At 28.1% G+C, this 18,858-nt stretch overlaps 1 protein-coding gene across 1 annotated transcript in view; it reads right to left on the bottom strand.

Moving 5' to 3' along the window:
- Positions 1–18,832, bottom strand: part of LOC113375431 (microtubule-associated serine/threonine-protein kinase 2-like) — a 36,687-nt gene extending 17,855 nt beyond the window's left edge. The window contains 14 exon segments of the mRNA XM_026615371.1: positions 103–335; positions 408–449; positions 452–477; positions 557–671; positions 674–721; positions 724–846; positions 849–1,039; positions 1,091–1,353; positions 1,573–1,861; positions 2,024–2,223; positions 2,732–2,831; positions 3,269–3,438; positions 4,405–4,475; positions 18,563–18,832. Of these exon segments, the coding sequence (XP_026471156.1) occupies positions 103–335; positions 408–449; positions 452–477; positions 557–671; positions 674–721; positions 724–846; positions 849–1,039; positions 1,091–1,353; positions 1,573–1,861; positions 2,024–2,223; positions 2,732–2,831; positions 3,269–3,438; positions 4,405–4,475; positions 18,563–18,794 (2,103 nt within the window). The 5' untranslated portion in view covers positions 18,795–18,832.
- Positions 18,833–18,858: the final 26 nt, after the last annotated feature.

Here is an 18,858-nt window from a genome sequence, read left to right on the forward strand (position 1 = left end):
TATTGATTAAGTCGATTATTTTCACATATCGGGAAGTTTCATGTAACTTGCCTCAGGCAAATACCAATACCAACTAGTTAATTTTAATATTAATGTAATATATTTACCATTAACTGTATGCGCAAAAAGTTCTTCAGGTGTTTCACCAAAAAATGGAACACAACCAATAAGAAATTCGTATAAAATAATTCCCATAGACCACCAATCAACAGGTTTCCCATAGCCCTGCCTTAATATAACTTCAGGTGCAATATATTCAGGTGTACCAAACACTTGCTTATCTGAAAATTGTCTGGCTTCTCTGTCAATATACCCTTCATATAAATTAGTTGCCACTAAAATAAATAAAAAAATGTTAATTGCATTAATAAATAAATAAAAATTAATTAAACAACAAAAATACTCACACGACATTAGACCCATTTTACTTAAACCAAAATCTGTGAGTTAATATGTCCTAAGGCAGTAATCAATAAGCTGTAAAGATTTGCAATACAGAATTTAGTGTCTTTTGAGGTTTCCAAATGACGTATAACATGAAATTAATTATACATACTTATCAGGTTTTAGGTCTCTATGGACAATGCCATAGCTGTGCAAATACTCCACTGCAAGCACAGTCTCCGCAAAATAAAACCTTGCCATATCTGCCGGAAATGGTCCAATATTTTAAGTAAATATGCACAATCACCACCTTCTACATATTCCATAACCAGACACAATGCCTTTTAGTCTCGAAGCTGCAGTACATACTGACTACGAAGGGATTATCAGCAAAACTTAAAATATCACGTTCAGCAAAAACTTGCTCAACTTTATTACGAAGAACTAAATTTGTTTTGTTGATTTTTTCATTGCAAACCTTTGTCTGTTTTGCTTATGTTTAACAAGATATACAGCCCCATATGCACCATTTGAGATTAATTTCACAATTTCGTAATCGTCCTCGCTCGGCGAGAATAATTGAGTATTATGTTTTTTGTTTGGTGTTGATGTGAAACAAGAATTTTTATTTGTGCTGTGGCTTGCATTACCACCGCTATTGCCACTTCCACTGCTGCATGTAGAAGTAGTTGAATTGTCATGTAACCACTTATTGTCTTTCAAATCTAGTTGCAGCTCTTCAATTGGGTCTCGATTTAATCCTAGTTTTTCGATTATATATTGGGGAATGTCTGCTTTGATGCCCTGCATATCTTTAACTTGTCCTTCTGCTGCTTCCAGCAGATGGTAAAATTCCTCCGGATCAAATTCAAGACATTCTAATAGCCTCGCTGGGCGTGAAACTATAAGAAGTAGCTTCCGTATTAAACTAGTTATCTCCACTGCTGCTTCCGGTGATTTTTCTTTCGTCTAGAACAATTATGTAAAATAAGAATACTCTAAAAACTATAATTCATTTTTCTTAAGCTAAGTAAATTTTTTTAAGAAACAATTTGTTTGTTTTCTTTTTTTTGACTGCTTATTTCATGTGGCACTATTGTATATACATATGACACAACATGCTAACAAATATTAAAAATAATGACAAAATTAAAATTGAAAATTTGTATTTAGAAAACTAATAATTACCTCAGTAATTAATCGTTCCAAATTTTCCTGCATTTCAAAAAAATAGGTGCTAGTGATAAGTTTGGCGTGCGATTTGTCCAAACAGTCCCTAGCGACTTCTAGGACTTGATGATGAACGAATCGTAAAATTGGACATTGTTGCATGAATGAAGTACTATCAGATTTATGGTCGTTCACAAACTGTGCTAGACGTTCCTCCATTTGTTGTGTTGCTTTTGGAAATCTCTCCTTGTACAGAGTATTCATAGTTGAAACCTCATTATCGACGTGAAGCGTCCTACTTGGACTACTGCATAAGGCAATATGAACAAATTAGATATTACGAATATTTTTCATCAATATTTATAGAATTTGGTTTTGGACTTGTTATGTTAATGTTGATAAAGTTATCGATAATTACGCAACATGAAAATGCAAAATTAATCATGTAAAATTTGTAATATTGATTTACCTCAAACTACGTGAACGCGGTCGATGAAATGGTGACTTTTTTCCATTTCCGGAAGAACCTCCGGAGTCGTCTTTATTTGAAACAGGCGTAGAACCCGAATTACTATCATTACTTGAAAAATGATGAATGAGCAGTCTTAATTCATCGCTTGTTGGAAGGTTTGGTAACTGATGAAGACGTTCCTGACTTGAACATTGTGACTGAAAAAAATGGTTAAATCACTAGAAGCATATTTGAAAATAAAACATGTATATCATACTAAAAAATTTATCGCGGTTTAATATGAATCGAGAATAAAATAGTTATTTAATTAAATTATACAAATAAAAATATTATTTATTTATAAAATATAAATTTTATTTATTATTTAAAATTTATAAAAATATTTTTTATAAGAGTAGTTACAACTAGCGTTGCTCAAAATATATATTGAAAAGTATTTGAAGCCAGCCAAAACAAAAAAGAGAAATGTATAATCTAATATAATCTATATATAATCTGTAATCTAATCTTAAAATATTCATAATCTATCTTGATAGCAATTTCCAATGCTTTCCGAAAATCATAAAATATTACTACAAATTATGCCATGTGAAATGAAGTTTTTATATTTACTATATCTTATATTTACTATATCTATAAGTTTTCATTTTAGCTTATTTAAATCATATATGTATACATTTTTGCTAAATCATTGTGTAATCTTACCGATAAATTTGAACTACCAGGAGTGGTTCCGTAACCAGAAGAAGGAAGTGATGCAACCGACCAGCGTCGTCCGTCACCTCGGCAACCGCCTCCCATAACACTGCTGGAGTACCCAAATCATAAAATATTGAATTCTAATTTCTATTGTTATTTATTTGGAACAATAAATATTAAGAAGTACAAGTACAAAATATCACACAACAACAACTTTCATAATAAAGAAGATGTAAACAAAATATAATCTGATAAATAGTAATATATCAACTTTTAAGATTTCATTTTATTGGTATTAATATTGTTTAACTATTATAACAATTGCAATAATTTAATTTATTATATTAATTAATTAGCAAAAGTTATTTAAGATAAAAATCATTGTACGTGTGTTGAATGCTAACGCAGGCACTTCATGCATATTCGAATATAATTATCGGATTATCGCTTTTCGAATATAATTAAGTAGAAAAGAATACGACAAAACTGAAATGATATGAAGTTGTGCATGCGATAATATAAGAGAGCGATTTCCAAACATACCGTTTGGGTCCAATGAATGCGAAATGTGAGTTCGGGGAATTTATCCTAGGACTGTCAATAGGACTAGCTGAGATGGGTGAATGAGATCTTGGAGATGTGTTGGCGGCGAGACTCAGTCTGTGTGCCGTCGACACAGTCCTGCCAGATCTGCGAGGCATGCCAAGCTCTTTCTATCAACACACAGAAAAAACAAAGATTATTCGACTCATAGTTATGCGTTGCCTTTTGCAAAATATTAATCATCGGCATGGTTCTTGAAATCACCTATAGAAAGTATTCTGATGTGTTTGTGTATATCGATTTTGGACACTTATTATATATATTGAGAAGAAAAAGAAACATACAAATTCCAATAAAATTCCAAACTTTTATGATCACAGAAAAGAACATATGTACATACATATAATAATATTTCATACTTATAAACTGCTGTAATTCATAAACGCGAACACGATGTCTTTAATCTCAGCTGTTAAGTATTAATTCCTTTACAAATAAAAATGATTCCTTTGTATTAAGTTTTGCTATATACCAATATTATGTATGTTTGTCAATGTACAAATCACTATATATCTTATGTATAATGTTCATTGTTTGAAACAAGATATAATTAAATTTAGTATATGTTAAATATTTCGCATAAATATGAGGTAAGATAAAAAAAAAGCGGAATAAAATAAAAATCCACTAAATAGTCATATCAATATAAAATATTGATTTCCATTAGAATAATTTTGACCAGTATCAATATACATTGAAAATCCTAATTTAATTAATTAATTATCTTTGAAAAAACATTAAAATACATTTCGATGTTTCAACATTATGATGAAGTACAATGCCATCTGATAATCTTTAAATATAAGAATGATTTAGATTCGATTACTTCTGGAATGATTTCAGAAAACAATGCCGGTTCTGTAATTTATATATCATGATGATAGATATTAGATGATAAAGTTTTAATGAGAAAATACATTAAATAAAATTAATTATTATATTTTGAATGTTAATATAAGTTAAATGTTTAAAATACAAATGTAAACTTTTAATTATTACAAGCATTTGATATCAATAATAAAAAGTTCATTTTTTACAAGCATGCGTTTTTAAAAAATATTTTATATGTTTATTACCATGTTTCCTGACAATGATGGAGCAGATTTTCCTAGAGGAGATTTCCTCATTTTAACAAGTTTCGAATCATCTGTAAATAAAATAATATATATTAATTATACTATTTTACATTTAAAATAATTTCACGTAAATATTATTTATAAAAGAAATAACATGAACTTTGATATTGAAATGAATTTCATTCGTTATGAATTTAGAGTAGTACGACATAAGAGTCACGATTATGGATAAATTTACCTTGAGAGAAATAATAAAAAAAACTGTGCAATACCAATGAACTGTTTGAAAATTTGGCAGAATTAACCGAATGATTTTAAAACGCGTATTAGTCGGCCCTGATCGTAAAAAGCTTGCCCAATCCCGCGCAGTATGGTTTCTCATTCACGCAAGCTTATTTTTTGTCAGTTGTTTATTTGAATTGCAAAAATAGAACATAGAATAACTACAGCGTATGCGAGAGACCTCGCCAAGAGACGCCGAGGTCTCGCACTCGCCTCCGAGACATCAAAATACGTCAGAATTTTAGGCTTTTTTTTTTCATCCCATGTCGTCGCCCATACGCTTGTGAAGACAATGTACACATATTGATACTTGACAATAAACTGCATTTTAAACAAAGAATGTATGAAATACATCGCCTATAAAGAGCATCCGAAACGATGATGGTTAATTAATAATACCTTCACTTCAGCGACGTATTATATACAATTTCTGACTTAAAATGACTATTAAACGAAACGCATGATTGCACTTGCCAATTTTCCACCGCCAAACCAACCTTTTACCAAAACCGGTTTAGCATCGCCCATAATTACATTTCACGTTCTTCGATGCAAAAAATGCTGCACTAAACCACTCAAAATCCATATATTCATTTTGAACTGCAAAGACACCAGAACTTTCGCTATATCACAACGCAGATCTTAATATATTTTCGATGTATTCAAGCTTTTAATCACGACTTTATACAATTTAGCGTTTGTACTATATTACTATCAAAAATGTAATATGCATATATACAAACATTGTTAATAATTAATAAACTAGCAAACAAGTAAAATTCTGGTAATATAAAACAACATAGTTAATGGCAAAAAATTCAACTGCCAAACAATTGAAAAGAGATTTAGATTAGCACAAATCTTATTTCGTAATTCTAACCAAAACGGTAAAAAGTAATATACTTATTAGAAATGACTGACGGCAAATGATTTTTTTTAATATATTACGGTTTCTTTGACTTTGACTTGAAAAATGACTTTTTTATATCCTTAAGTATAGAAACATATGTATCTCAAATAAAGATCACAAACAACTGTATTTCTTGCTCAAGCTATTATATAACAGGGTCGACTGGACTTTCTGCGGAGCCCCCAGTGCAAAACAGCAGCGAGGAGCCTCTTCCGAAGGCTCAAATAGCATTTGTTACTCATTGTCGTAACAAATAATAATACGTACATTAAATACGATTTATGAATCGACTTATATTTTATATAATTCACACAGTTTTTGACTTAAAAAAATCGAAAATACAGTTAATCAGAGGAAAAGATTATTACAGAAATAAAAATTAAATGTCAAAGTACCGTACGTTCGTTCACTTTTTATAGCTATAAAATAAATAATTTTGCTCTTATTTTGAAGAAGAAACAATTTTATTGAAGCAAATGTAGATTATAGAAGTGAAAAATTATATTATTGTACTATAAACATTTTATTGTTATTATGATTCATTGATCGATTTGAAGAATTTCTTATTTAGTAAATGTAACATAGTTGAATTGTAGCACTCAAATTTACCAAGGGCTTCTAAAGTTTGTGTTAATTGTATTTCACTCCGGAACATTAGAAAAAAAATGTTTTTTTCTATTTTGAAATATTTTGGAAATTTTGAACTTTTTTTCAAAGCAATCGCTCTGCTTTAGCTGCATAGAGACGAAATATGCTCTAAGCAATCGCACTGCTTTAGCTGCATAGAGACGAAATATCGAAGCGCGTAAGCGCTGCGTTGCCATCTGACGGACGATGTTACGGAACCCATAGAAATGTAAACAAAATTGATACACATTATTAAAATCTCCATGAAATATCTGATAACTTGATGTGCATATGTCTTTTGTTCGCCAAACGGCATTTTTTTTACTTTTTGTACTAAATCTCCGAATCCGCTAGACCTGCCTCCCGAAAAATTTAACCAGTTCTTCGTTCTTTGTTTTGAATTACATGTTAAAATCGGACGCCTCGTTTTCTTAAAAACTTAGTTACCGTTTTTGGCACTTTTTGCTCCTTATCTTCGGAATGGCTAGATCTGCCCTTTGCCAAAAACTAATCAGCACGCCTCCTTATCAATTCGAATCAAATGGTTTTTAATTATTCAATAGCGGTGGATCGGTGTTTCCAAAATCGTCGATGAAAATTTGTGCCCGCATACCCACACACACACAAACGTACATACACCCATTTTTTCTAAGGTATGCAAAAATGTTCAGAAACCTTTAAAACGTAAAGAAATATAAAAAAACTAGCTACTTAGCAACTTTTAAAATTATGACAATATAATTTGGAAATTTTATTCCACACTTTGTTTTTAATTTTCATTATTACACTGTTCGTAGGCCTATAATATTTTAGGATATTCATTAAAAACATAAACTCTATCTATCACCGTACAAAAATTATTCAAAATAGCCAAAAAATTACGAAGAAACAATCGAAAATTAATCTGCACGATTTCAACTTATATTTTTCGAACGGTTTTTAAATTTTCAAACTCGATTCTGGACATTTTTCGGAAACGTCTACAAAATGCTGCACTTCCAGCTAACTCTAAAGGATCGGCACACACAATCTTTTTCCAATTATGGTGTCAAATGGTTCAGAATGAATTCAAACAGAGAAAAAAAAGTTAGCAAATTCGATTAGCTGTCAAAAACGAACTTCTTCAACCACTGAGTCAAATAATAAAGTTAATCATTTCATCAGTACGTAATAAAGTCTGAAAAAATTATAGATAGATCCAGTAAATGAATAAAAAATATAAAAAAGCTCTAACGTGAAATACATTTTCAGATACTACACTACTGGTATTCAAAATTCTATTAAAATAACACATTTTTTCCATTTCATTTGATGAGTGCGTAACTCAATTTTCGGACCATGGCGAGCTTTTATTTCTTAGAAATATATTTTATTTCACATTTATATTATTATTTTATGTTACATTGCATATAATACGCCGATGACATCAGCAGCCAGCAATATTTTCTAAGAAAGTTATATTTCGATTACGTGAGTTTCTAAAAAAATTAGATCGAAGAAGTGAAGTGCAGCAAACATGTGAGGCATTTAATGTCATTTTTCACTTCTTATATCGATAATAAAGCTGCATTATAGCCAATTATCGTTTATTGTGATATGTTATAAACAATAAGCAAAATTTGTAGATATATTTCAGGCGAAGGTTTTATTCGTTGAACTAATTGATAGCATTTTTTACAAAATGCGAAGTTTCTCGAAAAATGTTAATATTTATTATAATATGAAGAGAATGCGTGAAAAGACTTATTCAGTATTAATTCAAGAATTCAATTAGCAATTCTAATATTAAAATGAATCACGTGGCATTTTTCCAATTATATAATTCACAATTGCATGGAAGTACAATTTATAAAAGATGCCATAAACGACGGAGTAACCAATTATGTGCTCTAGTTAATTGATGTTCCAGCAAAAGAGTGACTTGACAGTCAATCATAGTTCAAGTTAAACAAAAACTTAAGTGAACAACACTCAAAAGAAAGTGCACTGAGCGTTTCTTAAATTATTTATTCGAACAAAAGTATGCTTTTGTGATGTAATAATTCACGTGCATGTCTTACAAAACAGTTACCAATTTATTTTCATTAAAAACGTAATATTTGATGTTATGACGGATAAAAGAATAAAAACCAATACATCAAACTTTAAGGAAAAATTCCTCAATTAATTATAGGATATACACTTAAAATATAGTATAACATAATTATATAGCAAGATACTAAGCACCTTTCTATTTATCTATATCTTCCCAAAATCATATTTTCAATATATTTTTTTCATCTAAAACCACTGATTTAATAATAATAATATATAATAAAAATAATTTACAAATGAAGTCTTTAGTTTAAACAATTGAAATTTTTGGGGTTTGATAATCAAGAGCTATTTATGAACAAATATAATATGTTAAGTTTTTGCATTTTTATTTTAAGTGCGCTTAATTTCTGGTTTTTGTATTAAATGTATTGAAAAGTTTCTCTAAATACATGGTTTGGTGTACGATTATTTTTGGTTAAAACATCCACACTTTTGGCCTTTCTCCTGTTTTTATAGACATTTGACTTTTCTTATCATAACTAATGCGTGTATATTCAAAAAAAAAACTAATCTAAAAATCTAATTTATTTTAGAGAAAAAAAACAACTATAAACGCTACTAAATAAATAAAATAATCTATGAGAAATTGATTAAATTCAATGTGAATCTCAGTATTGATACAAATATACACACCTTAAGTAAACTATATGCTTATATATTACTAAATACTATAATTAAGTAAACTTACTACTTAAACTAATATTTCAAATTAAAATAGAGTGAGATTTAAAAGATATAATACATAAGATTATTAAAATATTTTGACGATGAGATGAAATGCAAAAAAATAAAATAAAAATAAATAAACTATTTATATTCATATGCACATAAAATATTTCAATATAACAAACACTCCAATTATATTTATTTATTTAATTATTTATCTATTTATTAACTTCCCGTAAGATAAGTTATAACTAATTATAACTAAGTTATAATTAGCTAAGTTATAGTTAATCGCAAAAAATGAAAATGAAATTTTTCATACATCTTTACGTTTCAAAGCCGTCTGAAAATTTTGGCATACCATACAAAAAATGGATGTATGTGTGTGTGTATGTGCGAATTCAAATTTTCGTCGACGATTTTACGAACGTAAATCAACCCATTTGAATAATTAAAAAAAAAATGATTCGTATTAATGGGTAGCCGTTTCGAAGATAGGCGGTTTAGCCCAAAAAGTGCCAAAAATAGTAATTCAGTCTTTAAAAGAACGAACCGTCCGATTTGAATGATTTAAAAACCGTTTTATTTGTGTTGACAAAACGAAGAACGGATTAAATTTTTGAGAAGGCAGGTCCAGCGGTTTCGGTTTTTCATCTCTTAATCAGCTACGAAGCACGATTGAATTGAAATAAAGTTCGAACTTTCAAAATTTCTTCAAAAATTTCATAATTCTCAAAAATCTTTTTTTTTATTTTAAAACTTTTATAAAAAAAAATTAATATTCAGTATGAAAAGTTCCAGCAATTTGCCTTAAGGCACGATGCCATGCATGCATATATATATATATATATATATATATATATATATATGTGTAGAGACAAATTAATTTTATCATATTAAGTGTTTGCAAACAAAAAAAATGTATTTAATAACTGTCGAATTATTTGACGCTTTTACTCAAAATTTAGGCATTATGTCATATTTATCTAAAAATATTATCACATATGATGTAGTTAAAAAAATAAAAACTAAAAAATTAAACTTATGTTTTTTAATAGAAAAAAGAGAAGAACTTAAATCTCTAAAGAATTAAACTCTTTCATATTATTTATTTGGCTATAAAAATAATTTCAACAAATATTATGAACAAATTTAAATCACAATTTCACAACACATGAATTTCATAAATTTGAAGAGCTCAAATAAGTATTTAATAAAAGTTTCATTAGCACATTCGTATCGCAAATTATGAGAGCAAACACGCGTTTATAAAATGTAATCAAAACGTTCAATAAACGTAAACTCCGTGATTGCCATAAACATGCCTTGATTTATTGCACAACTCGAATGAAAAATAAATAATAGCGCAATTCATAAAACGTCACTTAAAAACCATATTAGAAATCTAAATTCGGCTTTCTAATTGATGCTAATCAAGTTTATTTTAGGAACAACTGAGTGTAATTCCAAAAGTTTAACTGAATTATCGCCAAATATCGACTGTATTCAAACGCGTTCGCAAAAAATCAGCCAGACTATTGTCATCTTATACATAAATAGATATTTCAACCCAAATTCTGACAACACACCCCTTTTTGGCATGATAAAAATTATCATGAGATCGATACTTAAAAAAACTGTTAAACACAAATTTTTCAATTAGATAAAATAACATAAAACCATATTGGTATAAAATATATTTCTTATATAAATAAGAGTAATACTGAAAGGTGGCTCTTAAAGTAAATGATTACATGAACGAAGATATGTTTGATAATATACACGTGCACAAGAAAATCATATGCTGATGGTAAAGGGATAAATTTCAAGTAATTTATAAATGTACAGATTAAAACATAAATAAATATTAAAGATGCTTTCAAAATTTAGCTAAATTGTACTGCTAACATTTCATTTTATTAACCGATAATTTGTCCAATCATGTTCTATTTATAAGATAAATAATTCATTCAATTCTAAATATAAAATTTATCTGATTATAGTAAAAAGACCCTCAAATCTTACATACATTACAAATATTATTTTTAAAATATATATACTCACACATAATGTTCAATCACTATTCTACCAAATCCAAAAGCATGTCAAAGACTAAACTACACAAGACAACTAACTGTGCGACTCACAGTGAAGATATATTTGTAGCAAACTAATCGGATTATTATTTTAGAAATTCTATTGTGCCGATTGGTTTGTTATAAAATAACTAGGATGTTTCAGAAATACATGATTGTATTCCAGTCTTCCACAAAACTATTTCAATAACAAAATTTCAATGACTAACGAATACCATATCGAGGACTGATTATAAAATAACTAGGATGTTTATAATATACATATTGTGTTCCAGGCTTCTATAAAACTATTTTTATAACAAAATCACAATGACTAACGTATATGATATTGAGAAATGATCGAAATATACATGTAGTTTTCAATGTTTATGCATTTCATTATTAGTTTATTAGTATGTTTTAAATATTTGATAATTTATGCTTGAAAAATATTATTTCTAGCATAGTATGAAAATATATCTTCAAAAACAATATTAGTCAGCGTACGAGCAATGACTAATGACGGAAATTTTGAAATTCAATCAATAATTTAACTAGCCTAACATAGAAATACACACATTTCACCAACAAACAGATCGAATTCTTTCGTAGCTTTGTAAACAATTATAAAATGATTAATTTTCTTTCAAAACAATATAAAAGTAAACAACTTAGAAATAAACAATAATATTATTAATTTTGTTTAATATTGTATCTCAATGTTTTCTTAAAAATTTCAAGATTACAATATATATATATATATATATATATATATATATATATATATATATATATGCTTCCAAATTATTAAAAACAAATCCTCTAGAAGTTTTAGCTCTTAATATTGTCTTTTACATAGTGCGCAATTCAATCAAAGTTTTGTATAAAAATAGCATAGAAAATTTTTAAAAATGTTTTTTAGATATAACTTAGCGAACAAATGAATGAGTTTTATTCAAAATTCGACGCTCTACAAAACAAATTTTAAAAAACCCCTTTTGCAGAGTGTCGAATTTTCAATAAAAGATGGCACGAATTGTCACTTTTCATTCATTTGTCTCTAAATTATACCTAAAAAAAACATTTTTAAAATTTTCGAAGTTTTTTCTATGCTATTTCCATACGAAACTTGATTGAATTGCGTACTATCTAAAAGTTAATATTAAGAACTTTTAAGAATTAAAACTTTTAGATTTTTTTTTATCAATTTCGAAGCATATAAATTTTCTGAAAGTTTTAGATCTTAATATTAACTTTATGGAAGTTTGTTATAGAAATAACATGGGAAAAATTCAATATGTTTCTAGAATTTTTTAACTTAGCGACAAATGAATCAAAAGTAACAAGCCTTACAAAAAAGATTTCTTATAATTTTTTGTTAAATCTATTGGCTTAAGAGTTATTCGAGTCAAAGTTTGATTATTATAAAATTAGTACTACTACTAACTTTCAAACTTCTTACAAATAGCTAACCTTTTTTGTAATCTTCATTTTGACACCACTCAGACATATAGCATAATTTATTATAAATTTAATTATTTATTATCATATATAAATAGTATATTTATATGAATCTTATAATTATTAATATATTAAATATTATTATTATTTATTTTTTATTAATTAAGTAATATATTCATATAAAATTTTAGATTTAAATTTAAAATTGAAGTGATCTTGATGAATGTTCCAGTTATATACATCTTTAATATTTTCAATTTCAAAGCATTTTCTAAACTATTGTCAATACTTTTTAAAATAATCAAAATTTTGAGAATAATATTGTATTTGATTATTTCGATTATAAATAAAAAAATCGCAACAAAACTTTGATATATTTTAGAAAATATTATTTACTTAATATGTAATTATACTTGATAATATTGATAAAAGAAGCCAATAAATTTAACAAAAAATTATAGGAAACCTTTTTTGTAGAGTGTCTAATTTTCAAATAAACTTGACACGAATTGTTACTTTTGATTCATTTGTCAATGAGGTAAAAATTTTGAAAAACAAATAGAAGTTTTTGCATGTTATTTCCATAAAAAACAGTTGCTCAAAAGCTTTCGAATTAATAAAAAAAACTGAAACTTTCAGTGAATTGTCTATCAATTTAGAAGCATTTGAGCCCCCGTGAGTAAAAAATTCGCCAAGACCCTTTGTACCTAATATGAAAATTTGTATAAAATATCGGATAATTTGATGTGCATATGTCTTGTGTTTGCAAGTGTGTGTATGTGTGTGAGTGAATGACATAAGCCAAATAGCTCATAGAATAGTCATGTATTCTGATTGCTATTGAAAATAAAAATAAAAAAAATATATATATGTCTGATGATCGGTTTTGACAGCCAAATGGCACTTTTCATTTACATCTTTTATTGAATCTCCAAAATCGCTAACCCTCTTCAAGTTGCCAATATAAATTAAAATGATTTTTGAATTATTCGAATTGAACGCTCCGTTTTCTCAAAAACTAAATTGCAATTTTTGACATTTTTCCCCGTATCTCTAAAATGGCCCCGTCAAAAACCAATCAGCACGTCATCCCATCAATAGGAATCGAATGTATTTGAGTCGTTCAAATCGGTTAATCCGTGTTCTCGAAATCATCGACAAAAATTTATGCTAAAATGTTCAGAAACCTTTGCAATGTAAAGATAAGTAAAAATTCATTTTCGATTTTTTTGCGATTACCATACCTTACCTTATGAGAAGTTAATTATCAAATATATTTAAGATTTTTACTAACATATAATCTAGAGTAATAAGATAAAAAATCAAAATCTATTGCGCACCTTATCATTTTATCATTTTTGTGCGATTAATTAGTGCAGCATGAGAATTTGGAATCGTGATAATGTTTTCTTGTTATTGTAGATCATATGCGATACGAAATTTCTTTGAACCATTAATCACGTGATCGATTTTTTAAGGAATTTTGGACCCCCCTTCCCTCTTCGTGATACATGATGATATTCAAAATTACCCCCCTCTCCGACCAAACATTAAGTGTAACTTTAGTTATGAGAAAAAATGTAAAATTTTTGATTTTTTTTTTAATGTTTGGATTTTTAAATAAAATTTCAGGTAAAAAATAAATACACGTGATATATTACTATACCCCTCCCTGCCCCACGTGATATTTCGGGATTTTTGTCAAATAAAATAAGTTTGCCTATATTAGAAGGCGTCTATGAATCACGTGATTAATTTTTAAGGATTTTGGACCCCCTCCTCCCCCTTGTCATACGTGTTTAATATTTAAAATCAACCTCTTCTCTCACAATTTTCTTTGATAACTTTTGGATTTTTTTAAATTCAGGTAAAAAATAAATACATAAGCGTGATATCTTACACACCCCTCCCTCACGTGATGTTTTGTAGACCCCTCCATCTACCGAAGGTGATTAATGGAAGCCCCCTTACGATATAATTATACCTTCTGTATAACCATAGCAACAATAAAGCATTTTCACGATCAGAAAAATGGAATTTAATTTGTGAGCGTAAGTGGTGCAAGGTGCAAATACTTCCTTATACATGTAAATTATCGACTTAATAATTAACAATTGAAATATATTTATATTTTAATTGATAAATATTTTTCACAATATAATAATTTGAAATTATAACACGACCCATTAGGTCAAACTTTAATGAATTTTTATAATTACATCATTTTGCGTAATAATATTATAGGACGTTCGTTGAGACCAAGAATTGTATTATATACAATTTCATCTAAAAAAATCAATAAATAATTACGAAGAAACAACACGAACGATCTTTATCTCAAACTAATCAGGACGATTCCCAACCAATACCAGTTTTAATAATGTTTTAGGATGTTCATTAAGAATTGTATCATATACAATTTCATCAATTTCTTAAAAAAAAATCAACAAATAATTACGAAGAAACATCCCGAACGAACGATCTTTATTTAAAACTAATCAGAACGATTCTCAACCAATATAATATCAGTTTTGAATTTTCAACACAGTTCTAGGATTTTTGGGTAGAACGTAAACTAAAATTTTACAGTTTTCTGCTAATTTTAAAGAAAGGTCTCGGCCGATTAAGGCAAAAAGCTAAGGGGGCGTCCATTAATCACGTAAGGCTTTTAGGGGGAGGGGGGGGTGTTGACATAAAATGACAAAGTATCAAGTAGGGGAGGGAGGGGTCAAGTAAGATATCACGTGTATTTATTTTTTACTTAAATTTTGAAAAAAATCCAAACATTTAAAAAAAAAATTCAAAAATTTTACGATTTCTTTGCAACAAAAAACACGCGTAATGTTTGTTGCGGGAGGGGGGTATATTTTTAAATATCATCACGTATCCCCAAAGGGAAGGGGGGTCCTAAAATCCTTAAAAAATCGATCACGTGATTAATGGACGCCCCTTAATCAATGCGAGCCCTTATCGAGTTTCATCCAATAACATAAACTTTTGAAATTGATGCAGTCATTTATGAGAAAACATTGGCGAATTGTATCATTTTGACTCACATACACACATAGTTTTTCCAATTTTGGTGATAAACTATTCAGAATGGCTTGAAACGTTGAAAAACCAAAATTTATAAATCGGATTTTCTGGCGAAAACATAAACTTCTTCTTTGGGCAGAAAATAAATGTTCATTCTATTTCCAAATTGGTGAATACTGTTTATGTTAGTCTTAAAAAATGTGCGATTAATTAATTAATTCAAAATTAATAATTATTAAAACTAAAAGTTCTGTCGACAACCTGAAGCACATCTAAAATGTTCTACATATATTTTTAACTTTCCATGGGGTAGGTTATAGTAATGGGCCAAAATCGAAAATGATTTTTTTTTGCATATCTTAACGTTTCAGAGGTTTCTGAACATTTTGGCATACCTCAGAAAAAAAGATGTGTGTGTGTATGTGTGGAGACAATATTTCGTCGACGATTTCGGGCGTACGGATTATCCGATTTGAATGGTTCAAAAACAATCGATTTCTATTGATGAGGAGACGTGCTGATTGGTTTTTGACGAAGACAGGTTCAGCGGCTTCGGAGATATGTAGCAAAAAGTGCTAAACATGTCAGATTTTAAGAGAACGAATCAACCGACTTGAATGATCCAAAAAACATTCGATTCGTAATGATGGGGAGAAGTAGTGATTAGATTTTGGCAAAGGCAGGTCAAGCCGTTTCGGAGATATAGAGGTAATTGTGCAAAAAATGGCAGATTTTGAGAGAAGTAAGTATCCGATTTGAATGATTTAAAAAACTTACTGCTTGTGTTGACGAAACGATTGCTTTTGAAAAAAAAATAAAAAAATTTTTTTTTTTAATTTTCAAATTTTTTTTTGTATATGGAAAAATTATTCGGATTTTAATTCTAATTCTAGCAAAAATTCTAAACATCACTTATATATTTCAAATAAATAATTTTAACTTTGCAATTCAGTTTATATAGTGCTTAGAAATATTAGACAATATTCTTTCATTTTAAATCCGAAGATCCGAAGTTTTGTTTATAATAATCTAATTGAAAACATTTAATATTCCTCGAATATTTCATTAAGGTACAGGAAGTTCATGCAATTTGCCCTAAGGTGCAATGCCATACACCACTAGTTATTAATGTATTTTAAAAAAACCTATAAATAAACTATTCATTAAGCATAAAATTAGTGATTTATTTGTTATGTATTTTCATTTAGAACATCTTACAAAAATATATAAAAGTCTGCATTTATTCAGATTGCACCATAAAAAATAAGTGTTCAGTTCGTAGAAAAAATAAGTGTATAATATGTTTGTAAACTAGATAAAATATGAGAAACTATATTGATTTTAATTCTAAATGAATGTGAGAGCATTCGTAGACAATTGTTAAACCAAAGATTAATTCACCAAAGCCTTACAAAACTACAAAATATGATAAGAACATCTTACAAAAATATATAAAAGTCTGCATTTATTCAGACTGCACCATAAAAAATAAGTGTTCAGTTCAAAAATTGTATAATATGTTTGTAAACTAGATAAAATATGAGAAACTATTTTGATATGAGAAACTATATTGATTTTAATTCTAAATGAATGTGAGAGCATTCGCAGACAATTGTTAAACCAAAGATTAATTCACCAAAGCCTTACAAAACTACAAAATATCATAAGAACATCTTACAAAAATATATAAAAGTCTGCATTTTTTCAGACTGCACTATAAAAAATAAGTGTTTAGTTCAAAAATCGTATAATATGTTTGTAAACTAGATAAAATATGAGAAACTATATTGATTTTAATTCTAAATGAATGTGAGAGCATTCGCAGACAATTGTTAAACCAAAGATAATTCACCAAAGCCTTACAAAACTACAAAATATGATAAGAACATCTTACAAAAATATATAAAAGTCTGCATTTATTCAGACTGCACCATAAAAAATAAGTGTTCAGTTCAAAAATTGTATAATATGTTTGTAAACTAGATAAAATATGAGAAACTATATTGATTTTAATTCTAAATGAATGTGAGAGCATTCGCAGACAATTGTTAAACCAAAGATTAATTCACCAAAGCCTTACGAAACTACAAAATATGATAAGCAAATCTTCACATATTAAGTGAACATATTTAAGATCAATTCAATCTGTTTATTTATACTATCGTAAAAGGTAAACTTTTCTAATAAAATTTGTTTATATTACGACAAAAACAATTTTAAAATAATTCAACACACTATTAATGGCCATGAAGTTTTCTTCGCAAATTACAAATATATCAATAAAATAATTAATTGGCTCTGATTTTCATGATTATAGACTATGTGATATACTAATAATGCGAATGCAAATGCAAGACTTTTGATAAATTGCTAATTATTAAAAAGATTAAACAGTTATTGCATTTAATAATTATTACCAGAGCAAAAGAGGTAGTCAAAATGCTACACGAGGAAATAACAACAAAGTTTGATAACAACAAAGCTGATTCAAAAACTTAGTTTCAAATATTATTCAAAATCCCCCAAATTCATATTATTAAGGGTTGTAAAACAATTATGTAATGCAATGCTATCGGATAAGTTTTGCTCATACTCAGTTCCTTCGTAAAATTATTATGGACTTCAAGGGCTATTTTATTTTAAATTTTTTGTTAACAAATAGAATTGAATTAATTTATTACAATAGTTTACCTTTGAAACTGTTTTTTTTATACAGATAACTTTTATTTAATTACTGTAATAATCATCCAATAGTCCTTTAAATAGTTTTACATTAAATTAAATATTATAAAAAAGTGCTAGTAACTAAAATGAAACAAATGTTAATAAAATGACAATGTTTATTAAAACAACATATAACCAGGAGCAATTAGTAATATAAGCATTTAATAATGTGTTAATTACATTTACAATACTCGTTAAACATACTCAAAATTTATTTAAAAAAAGTAAAATGTAACAACGTAAATAGTAGTGCAGCACACGATTTTCTATTTACACTTACCATTAGAAAGCTGTTTATCCGATTTTTGTAAAGAACTTTGTAGTCTCCTAGGCGAATATCCCGAATCGAGACTTTGTACATTTTTGGAGGTGTTTTTTAATGAATTTCTCAAAGGGGGTGATCCACCAATTTGGTCGTCGAATATTAAGCTCCGAACAGAATGCGAATTCGATCTACTCCAAACAGGTTTTCCTCCGGCCCTAGAGGATTCACTATTACCACTATCGTCCATATTAATTATTTAGAACTTATTTCCATTTAGGCTATCTCTTCCAAAATTGATCGATAACAAAAAC

This window comes from Ctenocephalides felis, unplaced genomic scaffold (genome assembly GCF_003426905.1).
Source record: "Ctenocephalides felis isolate EL2017-DRISC unplaced genomic scaffold, ASM342690v1 CF-g0.4_SCAFFOLD_01886, whole genome shotgun sequence".
NCBI classification, from domain to species: domain Eukaryota; kingdom Metazoa; phylum Arthropoda; class Insecta; order Siphonaptera; family Pulicidae; genus Ctenocephalides; species Ctenocephalides felis.